Source organism: Mustela nivalis, assembly GCF_964662115.1.
Source record: "Mustela nivalis genome assembly, chromosome: 18".
NCBI classification, from domain to species: Eukaryota; Metazoa; Chordata; class Mammalia; order Carnivora; family Mustelidae; genus Mustela; species Mustela nivalis.
In genome coordinates this window covers 2,016,847-2,031,019 of record NC_139037.1, presented here as the reverse complement: position 1 = coordinate 2,031,019, position 14,173 = coordinate 2,016,847, and the positions used below count along the sequence as shown (strand labels likewise).

General features: G+C 61.0%; 1 protein-coding gene across 4 annotated transcripts in view; it reads right to left on the bottom strand.

The window, feature by feature from the left end:
* Window positions 1-2,642: 2,642 nt before the first annotated feature.
* The window catches only part of LOC309853522 (uncharacterized protein C16orf95 homolog), a 17,755-nt gene continuing 6,224 nt past the window's right edge, over window positions 2,643-14,173 (bottom strand). The window contains exons 1-6 of one of the 4 annotated variants that reach the window (XM_082711638.1): window positions 13,678-13,923; window positions 12,154-12,294; window positions 8,704-8,850; window positions 7,980-8,016; window positions 4,692-4,896; window positions 2,643-2,902 (exon numbers count right to left, since the gene is read on the bottom strand). In XM_082711638.1, coding sequence (XP_082567764.1) covers window positions 2,884-2,902; window positions 4,692-4,896; window positions 7,980-8,016; window positions 8,704-8,850; window positions 12,154-12,294; window positions 13,678-13,797 — 669 coding nt within the window. In that variant the 5' untranslated portion in view covers window positions 13,798-13,923 and the 3' untranslated portion in view covers window positions 2,643-2,883. Of the gene's footprint in view, window positions 2,903-4,691; window positions 4,897-6,220; window positions 6,552-7,979; window positions 8,017-8,703; window positions 8,851-12,153; window positions 12,295-13,478; window positions 13,533-13,677; window positions 13,927-14,173 lie in introns of those variants that run through there. The other 3 variants (XR_014305784.1, XM_082711639.1, XR_014305783.1) reach the window with 3 other exon arrangements.

The window sequence follows — 14,173 nt, the reverse complement described above, 5'->3', positions numbered from 1 at the left end:
CTGTGAAGGAACGGGCAGGCGAGCCGGGACAGAGGGCATCAGCAACGCGAGCACGGGGGGCGGCGGGCTTCCGTCCTGCCGGAGCGCCAGGGGGCAGTGAGAGCAGGCTCGGCGCTGTCCCATCCAGGAGGCTCCCACCCGTCACGGGCTGAGGGCTGCCCCCGGGGGCGTCCCTCCCTAGCACAGGCGGTCTGTCCCTGCAGCCGAAGAACACCCGATCAGGGACCGCTGGCCCGTGGGGCAACACGGGGATGCATGTGAACAGAAGGTCAAGGGCACGCGCGTGCATTTCACTCCCCTCGGTGACTGTCCCCGTATCGCAGCACCCCGTCAGCCCAGGGGCACGTCCGGCGTTCACCCCGCCAGGGCCTGACGCACAGGACGCGCCAACAACTATCTGCTGAGTGGACGGACGCCCTCAGTGTTGCCCTTAGGCCAGATGGGCCCCAAACACCACTACGCCCTCAAGGGAAGCCTGGAGGCTTCCCAGGACCACCTACGGGAATGCCCCACGGGGCCAGCCCCAGGCCCAATGGCAGCCTCGGGCTCCTCAGCCCTCCCCGGCCTAGAGCCCCTCCTCTGTCCTCTTCCCGCCTCTACCGCGGCCGCCGGCGATCACACATTCCACCCAGTCTAGCGCCTGTGGGAATCCGTCCGGCCCTTCCTGCCAAGGCAGCAGCAGAGTCAACTCGGGGTCAGAGGTGAGGGAGGTCCAGTGGCTCCACTTTCTTCTCTGAACTCCTCTGTATTCTCAAACCGCCCGAAGCGAACTGTACTCCTTTTTTCACTGAACTTCCATTTTGAGGTCACCGTGGACTCACCGTGACTTACACGGAAGAACACAGAGACCCCGCGTTACTCCCATCCGCTGTGTCCCAACTGGTAACATCTGGCAAAACTGCAGCAGCATCTCACAACCAGAACACCAGTCAAGTCAAGATACAGGATGTCTCCATCACCACAGAACGCCTCATGCTGTCCTTCGGTGATGGCACCTGCTTCCCTCCGCGCCCCCACCCGCCTCCACCCCAATCCTCTGGCAACCACGAGTCTGTTCTCCCCGTCTATGATTTGATGGTTTCAAGAAGGCTACGAGGAACGACGGGGATCTTCTCACAAAAGCGCACACACACAGATACCTCAGGCTACAGACAAAAGTTACAAAACTAACTCAAAATAGACCAGAGCCCCAAAGAATGAGCTAAACTATAAATCTCTTAGGAGAAAACACAGGCAGGGCACCTGGGTAACTCGGGTGGGCGAATGCCTTTAGCTCAGCTCATGCTCCCGGGGCCCCAGGATCAAGCCCAGGTCGGGCTCCGGGCTCTGCTGGGAGCCTGCCTCTCCCTCTCCCGCTGCCCGCCGCTTACCCCGCTTGTGCTCCCTTCTCTGTCTCAAATAAACAAATACAATCTAAAAACAAGAGAGAAAGAAAACAGGTAAATCTTTGCGACACTGGATTAAGCAACAGTTTGAGATATGACCATCTAACCTAAGAAAAAACAGCAAGCCAAGAAAAATACAGAAAACTGCATTTCATTGAAATCAAAAATTTCTGTACTCCGAAGGTCATCATCGTCAAGAGGAAAACCGCCTACGGGGGAACATGCTTGCCAATGACACATCCGATAAGGACCTACCATCCAGAACACAGCCAGAACAGACTCAGCAACAATGAAAACAACGGATGATCCAATTAAAACAGAAACCAGTCGGAACAGACATCTCTGCCAGGAAGACACGCAAATGGCTGGTGAGCACGTGGATGGACGCTCGAGGTCACTGGCCGTCAGGAAAACGCAAATCAGAACCGTGATGGGCCACTGGTCCACCCCAACAAGGACGGCTATCACCCAAACAGGGCTAACAAGCGTCGTCAAGGATGTGGGGAAACCCAAACCGGCCTGCCAGGCGGGCGGGAACATGAACATGAAATGGCACAGCCTTCCACTGTGGAGAATGGAGCGTGCTGCACGACACGGTCGGCGGTCACCCTGCGCCCCGGCACTCACGGGCGCAGGCCCGAGAGGAGCAGGAACACGTCCACACAGAAGCAGCACTAGTCACCGGGAAGCAACAGGCGGAAATGACCCAAAGGTCCCGCAAGCTGCCGTGTACACACACAGAAAGGAACGCGGCGCTCACACGGGCTACCACGTGCGCGGAGAGGCGCCAGCACAGCCGACCCACCTGCCGCAGGGCTGCACGCACGGGAGGTGTCCAGCACAGGAAGCGTCAGGAAGCAGGTGAGCGGCTGCCAGGCGCTGGGCAACAAGGCAAGGACTGAAACAGGAGAGGTCTCTTTTTGGGGTGACCACACGGGTCTGGACTAAGACAGCAGGAGGAGGGCTGCACCACCACGTAAATACACCAAAATCCACTGAACCATATGCTGTAAAAAGGTGAATTTTATGATGCAAATGACACCTCAGTTTATAAAAACATCGATTCGCATAATTTCATGCGACCTACTAAGGTGAGTGCCACCTGACACAGGTGCCAACCCTACCTCCGGCCTGTCACCGGTGGGCCTGCTGTCCCCACCAACCTGGGCAGAGGGAGGAGAGACGGGACACCAGGCTGGAGAACAGGCCCCGCTCCACAGAGAGGAACCAGTGTCCGCGTTCAATCAGGGACCACTCTGGAGCTTCACAAATAACATTTATTGGCCGCGTTCGCCGGAGTCTCCCCCGCGTCCACAGCAGCTGCGCCGCCACGAAGCACTGCCTGCTGAGGGCCTGGACCCAACCCCGGGTGTGACTCCTGGGGCCTGAGAGAACCGTGGCTGTCGCGCACGCCCCCTGACTTGACATTCTCGTCAAAGACCTTCATTATGATGGACATTTTCGTTGATGTTCTCGGCAGTGGCTGAAGATTCCAACTTCAAAACCAGAACAAGTGGCTGGAAAGCAAAGAGAAAGGCAGTTACTCGGAACTGGGCCCCGCGCCGAGCCCACGCTGCCCCGGCAGGACCCGGCCGGGAGCCTCCCTGGGTTGGAAGGCGGGGGACCCCCGCAGCACAGGGGGATGCCGTCTGAGTCCCTGAGGAGCCCAGGCAGGAAAAGGGTACAGGGAAGTGATGCCACTTCCAGCCATGGGTTCTCTGATGGGGCACTCGGCCCCCAGAGCCCACTCTCCCCCTCGGGGCAGGAAGGAGCGCTCCGGCCTTGCGCCCTCTGCAGTTGTGAAGGGGACGCAATGCGAGGAACCTGCGGCGGGCCCCATCGAGAAGGCAAGTGTGACAGTCTCAGCCCTCCAAGGTCCCTGCTGGGAAGGTTCGGAGCTCACCTCCCCTCCCGAGGCCTTCACAGTCCTAAACCTCTGCCAGGCCAGGCTGCAGGCAGCCGGCAACTTCTCCCGAGATAAGCTGGTGTGTCGTCTGGGGGACTCTCACAGGGCGCCCTGCAGACACTCCAGCCAGACAAGACAGTTCTCCTGAGCGTCTAGCTGGCACCTGTGGCTCGGCCCAAGGAGCCCGGCTCTGAGGCAAACACCTCCTCTGCGCTCCCCAGCGCGGTCCCTTTGGCCTGCCCGGACCGTCTGCCGCACGTACCATCTGCAGTCAAGAGTCCCTCCTGGCTCCTCCCAGAGTGCGCACAGGGAGTCCGACTCGAGTTAGCGCACGCACACACACACACACACACACACACACACAAACACGATGAACCTTCACGCACAGCAGAGAAGGAACGCGAGCTCACGCGCGGCGCCCCCGAAGCTGCTGGCCCCCAGCCCCGAGCCTTCCGGAGAGCTCATGCCACAGACCAGCACCTGCACACAGACGTGCCCTGGGACACCGTCTGTCATCACGGGGGTCAGAGGCAACACCGGCAGAGCAGACAAGCAGGGTGCAGCGGGCTGGGCGGGGGGTGGGGGGGCTTCTGCTTCCAGCCAGGACGAGAGACAAAGACAGAGCTACCCCTGCTGAGAACAGCAGCAGCGGGGACAATGGACAGGACACCTACAACCACCTTCAGAAACCGGACACTTGGTAGAAGACTCCTCTTACAATGACACGAAGACAATTAAGCAAACAAGTCAACATCTATCAACCTGACCTGTGTGCATTTACACGCTGGTGCAGTTGTGCACACCCTCTATCCACATGCACTTGTGTACCTGCACGTCCCTGCACAGGTGTGATGGGAGAGCCTGAGCAGGAGACCGAACAAAGCAGCCCTGCCTGCCCTGGAGTGAGGTTTCTGGGGTCGAGGCTGGGGCAGGGGCTTCCCAAAATGGAGCCTTGATGGCTGGGAACGGGCAAGGGGAGAGGCCGCAGTCCCCAGGCCTGAAACTGTGCTTATTCCCCAGCGGGCTGGCTGGGCGAGCGGCCTCTAACAGCCACCTTCAACCTCGACGTGATGGAAATGTGTGCACACTGGAAGCAGTGCCAGGCCACAGGGATGAGTGGACGAAAGACAGTCGGGCAGCCCCGAGATGCCCAGTGCCCCACCGTCAGCTCGGACGTGCCTGCACCGCTCACGCACCGAGTGTGTGGTGCCGTGAGAGCCCTGTGGAAGGTGTGAGCAACTCCGATGGTGAGCCCGCCGCAGCCACTCCTCACCCTTCGTTCAGCCACAGCCAACTTCTCCCACAGCCCGGACTCAGCTGAACCCCCAGCCCCTGACCCAAACAGCCTGGAAGTGAGATGGGCCCAGGACCCCCAGGGCCCCCACCCCATGCCTGCTCACCGAATGGCCAACACGACCTTCAGGACCACCTGCAGGAGGGTGAGGAGGCTGAAGGGCAGGAAGGGGGCCGGGGGGCTCACTCCCCTCTCTGGGGCCAGTGGCTCGTGCTGGTAAATGGCCTGGAGCTGTTGCCACTTGAGGAGGAGGCGCCCGTCACAGCAGATCCGCCAGCGGTTGTACCAGGAGTGCAAGTCCAAGGGGCGTTCTAGGCGAGAAAGCAAGTCAGGCCCTGGGCAGAGGGGGGACGGAGTGCCGCAGGTGCACACCACACACGGGAGAACCCTCCAGAACCCAAAGTGAGGCCGCCAGGGGATCCAGCAAGGCCGGTCCCAGTCCTGAGAGTGTGGACCGACCGACATCATGCAGATGAAGAGAACACTGCTGTTTACTTATTTCTGGGCTAACTGTGGGGCTCGTGCCGGCGCCTCTATCCCTTATAGCCACATGACGAACCGGTTATGGATGAGAGAATTCAGAATTTAGCTGGGATGTGTTTCCCATTAATCTTCTGTTTTGTTTTTGGAGGAGGGAACCAGTGGGTGCAGCTGAGATGAAGCAGACGGGCAAGAAGCGGAGAATGAGTACAACTTAGTGATGGAAACACGGGGTCGGAGTGTCTGGAAACCACAACCACAGATGCGATCCCAGTGTTTCCACTTCCCTGGCACGAGCCTTTGAGAGCTGCTTTGGTCAGCGTGGGAGCCTTCTGATACCACACCTTACTTAGGTTACACTACTAACGTGCTATGACTACAAGTCACACCACATTTATATGTCACACACACCACACACAAACTTTGTCACATCGCACACCATGGTACTACTCCAATTATACTAATGGGTAAAAGCATGCTTGATATAAAATACACTATTTTCTTAATCCTACTACAAAAACATAGGGAAGAAAAACAGATGAGCCCCCTCTTTACAAAGAAAATACAAGATGAGAAATACAGATTTTTCTCTTTAAAATGGAAATAATCTGGGTTTGAAGCTAAAGAAAGTAGTTTTATATTGCTTTTCTTAAATCATATTTTTAAATCACCCTGTACAAAGCTCAAGGGAGACCGATCCTAACTGTCCTGGTGCCAGTGAGACCCGGGCTCTCAGTCCTGTCCTGGAAACACCTTCTGGCCTGAATGGGTGAGGGCTCGACTCACCGTCCTTAAAAACTGCCTGAGCTATTAAACAAGGACTGGAGAAAAGTTAATACTGGCTTTTGAAAATGTATCAAATTGGTGCACATGATTCAACAACAAGCTGAGCTTTTAGCTTTTCCTAAAGATGCAGAGTATTCAAAGCCAAAAGCCACCAATAAAAATAACCCGTAAATGTGTGACTATACAGTTAAAAGAGCAGTCTCTCCAACTGCTCTTGTCCTCCCGCTGTGGTTCCTCTCGTAAAGGGGACTCTGGCTCTCTCCCCCAAACCGGGGCCAGCCTGCTGCTGTTGGCTCTGCTGCTCGTGGGTTCCTGAACTCCTGTCTTCCCACCCACACGGTAACCGTGACTGTCAGCCCAGACACACACCCACAGCCCGCATCCACATCCACACGGGGCTTCAGCTTTTCGGGGCCACGGGAATGGGGACCAACTCCGCAGCCGGCAGCAACTTATTTCTCCTCGCCGCAGTGTGTCCGGGGCTCCCTCCCGTCGTCCCTGAGGGCTGCGAGCTCTCCAAGGCAGGTGCCACATTTCGTACACACACCCACGTACGTCCATCCTCCCGAGACACGCTTCAGCTGCTTCAGACACCTTGCCAAGGACACCACTGCTGCAGAGAGACATGCATGTCGGAGTGTCTCCCAGACGTCAGCCTGACAAGGGCTGGCCGGAGTAAAGACGACGCACATTACAAAAACTGAAAGATGGGAGAAATGGGTCAAGTGGTCAAAAGATACGATCTTCCAGTTAAAAAATAAATACAACCTGGGGCTCCAGGGTACAGCACGGTGACCAGAGTTAATAATACTGTATTGTATTTCTCAAAAGTTGCGAACAGAGTAGATCTTAAAAGTTCTCATCATGAGAAAAAAAAGATTTGTAACTATATAAAGTGACAGATGTTAACTAGACTTACCATGGTCATTTCACAAAAATGTATCAAAAGTATCAAACCATTACACTGTACACCTGAAACTAATATAACATTCTATGGCAATTATAGCTCAAAAAATAATTCGCTAGATGCCTCTGAACTGTCCCGACAAGAGCCGTGTACATCCGTGCTGTTCCTAATCGTGCGACTCTTACGACCTGGGAAAGTATGTGTTTGTGCCGCATTACAAGGTGGGCCTGCTGGCTGGTGGCCACTCGCTTCCTGGGCACGGTCCCACCCAGCCCTCTGCTCCTGGCTTCTGGGCAGGCCAAACTGCTCGCCCATCACAAGCTCCCAGTCCTAGCCCGGCGTCCATCCATGCCCCCCTTCCCAGATTCCAGCAAAGGGGCTCACCACGCAGAGCATGGGAACAGCCGGGCAAGGGAAGGACCTGATCCAAACCACGCAGCACGCCCACTCCTTGGCTCACACGCAACACAGAGGAAGCATCCACGTTGGCCATCGGCCCCGGACACGGCCTCCCAGAGCCATCCAACCCACTTGTTTTAGAGACAAAGAAAGCAAAGGTGGGACGGAGAGGTCCTCCCTCACACTGACGCGCGTGCACGAGAACACACCAGCTCACAAACACGTGCCTCTCCGACCACGCTCTGTTGCAGAGACACACTACACCACCAACACACGGAAGTGAGGTGTGTACTACCGCCGCCGGAAACACGCGCACGCATGCACACTAGCTCTCAAACACATACGTGTGCGTGTACCGCAGAAGGGACAAGCGCCTCAGTCCGCCGTCATGCACGTCCAGCGCGTCCTGCGTGTGTCAGCGCAGGCAGCCGCACCAGACCGTTAGCAAACACACTGACTAGGTCACCGGCATGCGTGCGTTCATGTACGCCGGACACACACACACACACACACGTCACAAACTATGCAAGATTCGACCTTAAAAGAAAATACACTTTAGACACCATCGAACTCCAGGCTGCAAATCGGCTTCACCCTGGAAGCCAACGCAGAGAGACCGTCAGAGCCTAAGGCTTCTCTCGTTCACTGCGGGAAAATGGTAGGTGGCTAGTGTCGCCTGGTAAGACAAGGGGGTGAACACGCGGTCGTGTGCCACACGCCATCTCTGACTCACAGACATCTCGGGGTGAGAGAAGTCTCCCCATCCGCACGAGACCCCACCCTCCTCGGGCAGGGAGGGGAGAGACCCGTATGCTCGGTTACCTTGGATGCCTTTACAGCTCCGCGGCCTTTTCAACACCTGAAAGAAAGAACGGGGGCAGATGTGTCGGCCCAGCCTGGTGGCCCACAGAAAGGTGGGCCCGGGGATCTGGCTGGACACCAGAATACAAGCCATGGTCCCCTTCCAACGTGCCTCTGAGTCTTAATTCTGGGGACAGTTTGCTTCTAAATGAGAAAAACCAGCAAATGATAAGTGGGTGAAGGCAGAAAGGAAGCCTCTCCCGACCACCCAGGACACCCAGAAAGCGTGGGAGAGAAGGGGCCGTGGGACTGAGGAGGGCTGGACCTGGCCGGCAACCCCAGTAGTCACTGCCCTGGAACCCAGAGCCTTGGGAACGCAGACAGAGCAGAAGACCGGAAACAGTAACTCAGAGTGCTGCCCCTTCCTGGCTCGGCCCCCTGCCTCCAGGGACGCCCAGAGGGCTGGACAGGGCACTGAGGCAAGGGGAGGGAGGTGGAGCAGAAGGAAGAGCAGGAGGCAGGAGAGACGGCACGAAAACTGGAGGCAGCAATGAGGGACCCCCTCCAGACAGCAGTGCGGCCCACCCTCCCAGCACCCCCAGGACACCGAGCTGGTCCTCCCCTGCACACGCCCACCTCCTGCACTCTACTGCCCTCACTGTGCCTTCCAGGAGACCCCGGACACCAGAGCCCTCTAGGTGTCCCCGGTCCCTCTGGGCCTCGCTACCGTGAGCCTCCCTCTTACCTTCTTGTGAGGCCTCAGGATCTGGGGCACCCAGTAGGGCATCACGGCCTGATCCCTAGGCATCGGGAGCCGGCCCCCAAACCGGTGGCATAAGCAGGGGCATGCCTCGGAGGTTTTGGGGATATAAAACCGGACCATCTTTTGGATCTAACAAAGAGGGAGGGAAGAGAAGGTCCAAAGGGGTTGTGGCCCAGAAATCTTCGCCCTGGGACAGGGCCCTGGGGAGCTCCTCTTCTGTCCTCCCGCAGGCCCACCCCAACCAGCCAGCAGAGGGAGAAGCCTCCCCCCACGACATTCCCAAGGGCCGCCTGCATCTCTGCCGCGGGAGGTCTGCACGGCTGCCACGGTGGGACGTGAGAATCGCAGGCAGGTGTGTCCTGAGCCTGCAGGCCTCCAGGACCGGCTCCTGGGCAGAACATCTAGCCTCTCTGAGCCTCAGGGTTCTTAGCTACAAAGCTTTCCCGAAAACACGGGCCAGGGTCTATCACGGCAGCGTCTGGTCCAGCAACCTCACTCTGGGATACGTGAGCACCTGCCAAACGACGCTCGTGACTACACGAGCTGCAGCACGGCTGGAGTGGCCCAGGAGCCCAGGGGCCTGTCTGGGAGGGACACGGGGACAGCAGGGAATGGGACAGCCTCTGGAAAGGGCGAGGCAGACCTGTGTGCCCCAGCACAAGTGAATGCAGAGGCATGACGTGGCGTGGGAAACACAGTCTGCAGGCGCAGCATGCTGCCGTGTGCCATCTGCATAGAGAATCTGTGTGCCACGATTCCCGGGCAGGAGTTGTGGGGGATCACGGCCTTGGCCCGTTCTGTACCCTCCCCACAGCCCTGCCCTTTGCCCTGTGATCCCCACTCCTTCCGGCAGGAGGGCAGTGTGGAGCCCACCCCCAGACTTTCCTTAGGCCATGCACTGGTTTGAACCATGGACAAGGGGGACGTGATAGCAGCCAGGTCTGGCCAAAGAGACCACACGGGCCTCTACAACGTCTGAGCCTGCACAGTGGCCCCAAGATCAGGGGAAGGTGGGGCCAGGCCACCCAGCTGAGCCCCTCACGATGACAGGGACTGCAGTCTGAAGTCCAGGCAGCTGAGCAATGTGCTACATGTCCCTAAAGGAAGGAGACACACACGGCCCGTCTCTGGGCCACACGGGGAAGCCTCAGGGTAGGCACAAGTCGGGCACCCCCCGTACCACGGTCAAGTTCCCGCCACGCGCTCACGTCTCATGTCAGAAAGGCCACAAAACGTGCTTGTGCACGGACCCTGCTGATGTCCCGAGGCGGAGGGGATGTGGCCCAGAGCAGGCGTGGCACTTGCTGCAGAGCACAGGGCCCCACAGGGGAGGGCCGAGGCGTGGAAAGCTCATCCGAAGGAGATGAAGAGGCCCCAGAGAACCCAGGAAACTCTGTCCACCCCTACCTCCTGCCAGCACGCAAGTGCCCCACGGGACAGGCACATCTGGGCCAGTTCCGCCCCCCACCAAGCGACGGTGCTCACTGGGCACGCTCTCCGCCGCATGCACGGCGCTGGGAGCGCAGACCCGTCCTGCCCAGAACCTCGCTACACAGCGCCGTCCCGGTCCCGCAGACAGAACGAGCGTGGGGTGCAGGGGTGCAGGGGAGCAGGGGCAGGGAGAACACCCCAGGCCAGGACAGCTGCCGGGGAAACTGGCAGACGGACTCCAAATCTCACCCAGAAACGCAAGGAAACCAGAATGAGCGGCTTGAAGAGAACCAGCACCGGAGGGCACCGGCCCCGCGTGAAGCCGCGCGGCGGAGATGGCGCAGCGGCGGGCGGGCGGGCGGAGAAGCAGCCGCAACAGGGTCCAGACACAGACCCGCGGCTACACGCACGGCTCGTTTCTGGCAACGGTGCAAGGGCCGGCCCGTGGAGAAGGCGTGTGGCACTGGCACAACCGGGCACCACGACGGAAACAACGGAACTTCAACCCACACCGCAGCCGCACACAAGACGAACCGAAAGAGGGTCGCGGACCGGAACCTAACTGTAAACTCTAGCACGTCTGGAAGAAAATGCGGGGGAGACCCTCCTGCCTTGGCGCACGCGAGGATCTCTCCGGAATCCTTGGAGAGCACGTCCCAGCACCGCGCTGCGCGGGACACGGCTACGCGGGGTCGGGAAAGGGTCAGACTGATCAAGTGGGCTCGTCCGGTTTAAAACTAGGGTCTGTGCAAAACACCAGCCACGGAACAAAAGGACAAGCCAGAACCATGGAGAAATGCTTACAAACATGCAAGTGGGTACGACAGGAGGTACTATCGTACCCACAACACACGAACAACTCTCAAAACCCCCAAACTTTAAGAAAAAAAAAGCAAACAACCAAATTTTTTTTAAAGATTTATTTATTGGACAGACAGAGATCACAAGTAGGCAGAGAGGCAGGTAGAGAGCCCGCTGAGCAGAGAGCCCGATGCGGGGCTGGATCCCAGGACCCTGGGATCATGACCTGAGCCGAAGGCAGAGGCTGTAACCCACTGAGCCACCCAGGCGCCCCAACCAAATGTTTCTAAACGGGCAGAACATCTGAAGAGACACAGACCAAGGAAGACGTGCCAATGCCCCAGCGTCTGGAGGGGCCACTCAGCGTCACTTGTGACTATGGAAACACCAAACAGAGGCACAGGGAGACACACACCTATCAAGACGGCTACAAGCGACAAGACTGACCGAGCCACGCGCGTCCGAGGACACGGAGGAAGCGGACCTCACGCTGCTGCTAGGAACGTCCAGTGAGAACCCCTCGGGAGAACAGTTCAACACACGCTGTTGGGTCGCCCCACGGTCCGACAAGTCCGCTCCCAGGTATCTGCCCCGGAGACAGGAAAGCGCGGTCACACAGACACTTGGACACACGCGTCCCCAGCAGCTCGGCTTGCGACGGACAGAACTTGTGGAGGCGGTGCCCGTTACCTTCACCGGACGAGGGGCCGCATGGCGGTCCCGTCATCGGAGGGACACGACCCGGCACCATGCGGCCACCGCGTGGAGGAAGCACAGAAATAATCACAGGGAGTGACCGAGGCCACCGCGGACCCGCTATAGGATTCCGCCCACAGAAAACCCGAAGAAATGCCAACTGAGCTGGGGTGCCGGACAGATCCGTGGTTGCCCGGGGACGCCGGGGAGGGGAGGGGCACGCGGAACCCCCTCAGGACGGCTCAGCGGCAGCAGCGGTCTCAGAGTGGACGACTGCCGAGACTCAGCAAACTGGACAGTTTCCACACGAGCACTTACCATACGTCTGTCGTAACTCCACACACCTAATTCTTGGAAAAATCTGAATTAAAAAAAAAATCATACAAACCATCTCCCCAGAATCTTAAGAAATCGCTCACATAACATGTACGATTTCGAGGGGTGACCAGTCCCCTGAGGTTCACCCCGGACTCGGAGGAAGCAGCCCTGGTCGACGTCACCTACCTGCTTTCGGGGTCTCAGAGACAAAGGGACCCAGTAAGGCAATGCCGCCTGGACCCTGGGCACCGGCAGGAAGCCCCCGAATCTGGCCTGGCACTCACAGCAGGTGGGCTGTCGAGGGACAGTGCTGGGGACAGGACACATCTGGGCAAGACACAGAAAAGACAGAGTCAAACCTGCTCCCCGTGGGCGACGGGCACCAAGGAGCTCCCCGGAACAGGGAGTCCACGCCTGGAGAGCCAGGGCTGGAGCAGGCTGCCCAGGGCAGGCAACGGCCCCCCAGCTCCGCCCGCAGCTGGGCAGGCGCGGGCTACCACGGCTCCGTCTGCGGAGTCCGCTGCGGGGTCGCTCGTCCTGCCCCGCTCCGGGAGCGGGACTGGGGGGCTGCAACCGGCTGCGGGGGAGCGGGCGGCCACGCTCTCCATGCGCAACGGCCCCACACCCACGCCGCGTGGCCCTCGGCATGCCACCGGCAGGAAGGGGCCGGTCACGCCCCGCGGGGTCAGAGGGACAAGCTGATGCCCCCAGCGGGTGCGCCGGGGATGGTGCTGTCCTCCCCGGGCTGGGGCGGGCGGCGGGCGGCCCTTCACCGAACCACGGGGCCCGCCCACGCGCCGGGATCCAGCCCCCCGGGTCGGACGGTCCCCGCGGGCTGCTGTCCGCGGACCCCTCTCCCCGCTCCGGGGCCGCGGCTGCCCAGAGCCTGCCGCCCTTACCGAAGGCTGTGCGGGGCTCGCCTCCGTCCGGAAAGTCTGCGGCCGGCTCTCCCTGGAAAGCGAGGACACGAGGCTTAGAACGTTCTGGGCTCGGTGCGGGGAGCTGCGGGCGGGACCTGGGCCGGCGCCGCCGAACGGACTCCCGGGTCAGTGGGTCGCCGCGCTGCAGGGAGGGAGGCGCCGGCCCGCACACCGGGCACCGGCGCCGGCCCCGGGGCACGCCGGGCAGCGCTCGCGCCGCGACACCGGCCCACGCCCAGGCCCCCGGGCGCCCGCGGGCGACGCCGGAGCGGCCCGCAACGAGGACCCGCCCGCCGCCCCGGCACACGCCGCTCGAAGCCGGGTCGGGGCGCACCCGGGACCCGGGACCCGGGAAGCCGCTCGGCCGGGGGCGCGTCCCCCGCTCCCAACGCGACCCTCTCCGCGACCCCGCGCCGCCCCCCGCCCCGCCGCTCGGCCCGGCCCGACCCCAGCCCCGCCGGACGCCGGACGGACTCATCCCGGGCGTCCGTGCCCCACACGGGGCGACAGCAGCTCCTCCCCGCCGGGGAAGCGCCGCCGCCGCCGACGGACGGACGGACGGACGGTCCCTGACCGCGGTCCCGGGACGGCCGAGCCTCAAGGCCCCACCCCGGGCTCTCGGTCGGGAAACACGGCGCGGCCGTCGGTGCTTACGTCCGCGTGGCGTGCCCTCCGCCCGGCCTACGCGCTCCGGCCACCGCGGGGCCGCAGCGACCCGGGCCCGGGGACGCGGCTGGGGCCGCCCCGTCTGCGGCGTCCACGGCCCGGCGAGCGGGGCTCAGGGACGCACCTGCCTGACGCGCCGCGCTCGGGGGCGTGCGCGCCGACAGACCAACGGACACGCGAGGGCTCCCGGAAGTGCCCGCCGCGACGCCGGCCGGGCCGCCGCGGACGCGGCTGCGGTGACCATCGTGAGGCGGGTGACCACAGTCCAGCGGCCCCTCACGCGCAGCTCCTCCCCGCCAGCGGCGTGCGCGCGCGCACGAGCACGCACGAGCCTGCACGAGCACGCAGGCACGCACGCTCACAGGGACCGCCCATCCAGGGCCCCGCCCCTTCCGCCCGCTGGCCGCCTCAGGCCCCACCCTTCCGGCCCAACGGCCCCGGAGCCCCGCCTGGTTCCCCCGAGATCAGCCAATCGAGCGCTGCCTTCTAGGCATGTGCCCTGATCTGGCGGCTGATTGGCCTATGGCGGCGCGGGCCTCGGGGTCGATGGGTCACGGGGAGGGCTCGGGGCGGAGCGTACGGCGCTCCCCCGCGCGGGGACCGCCCCCACCGCCTTCCGG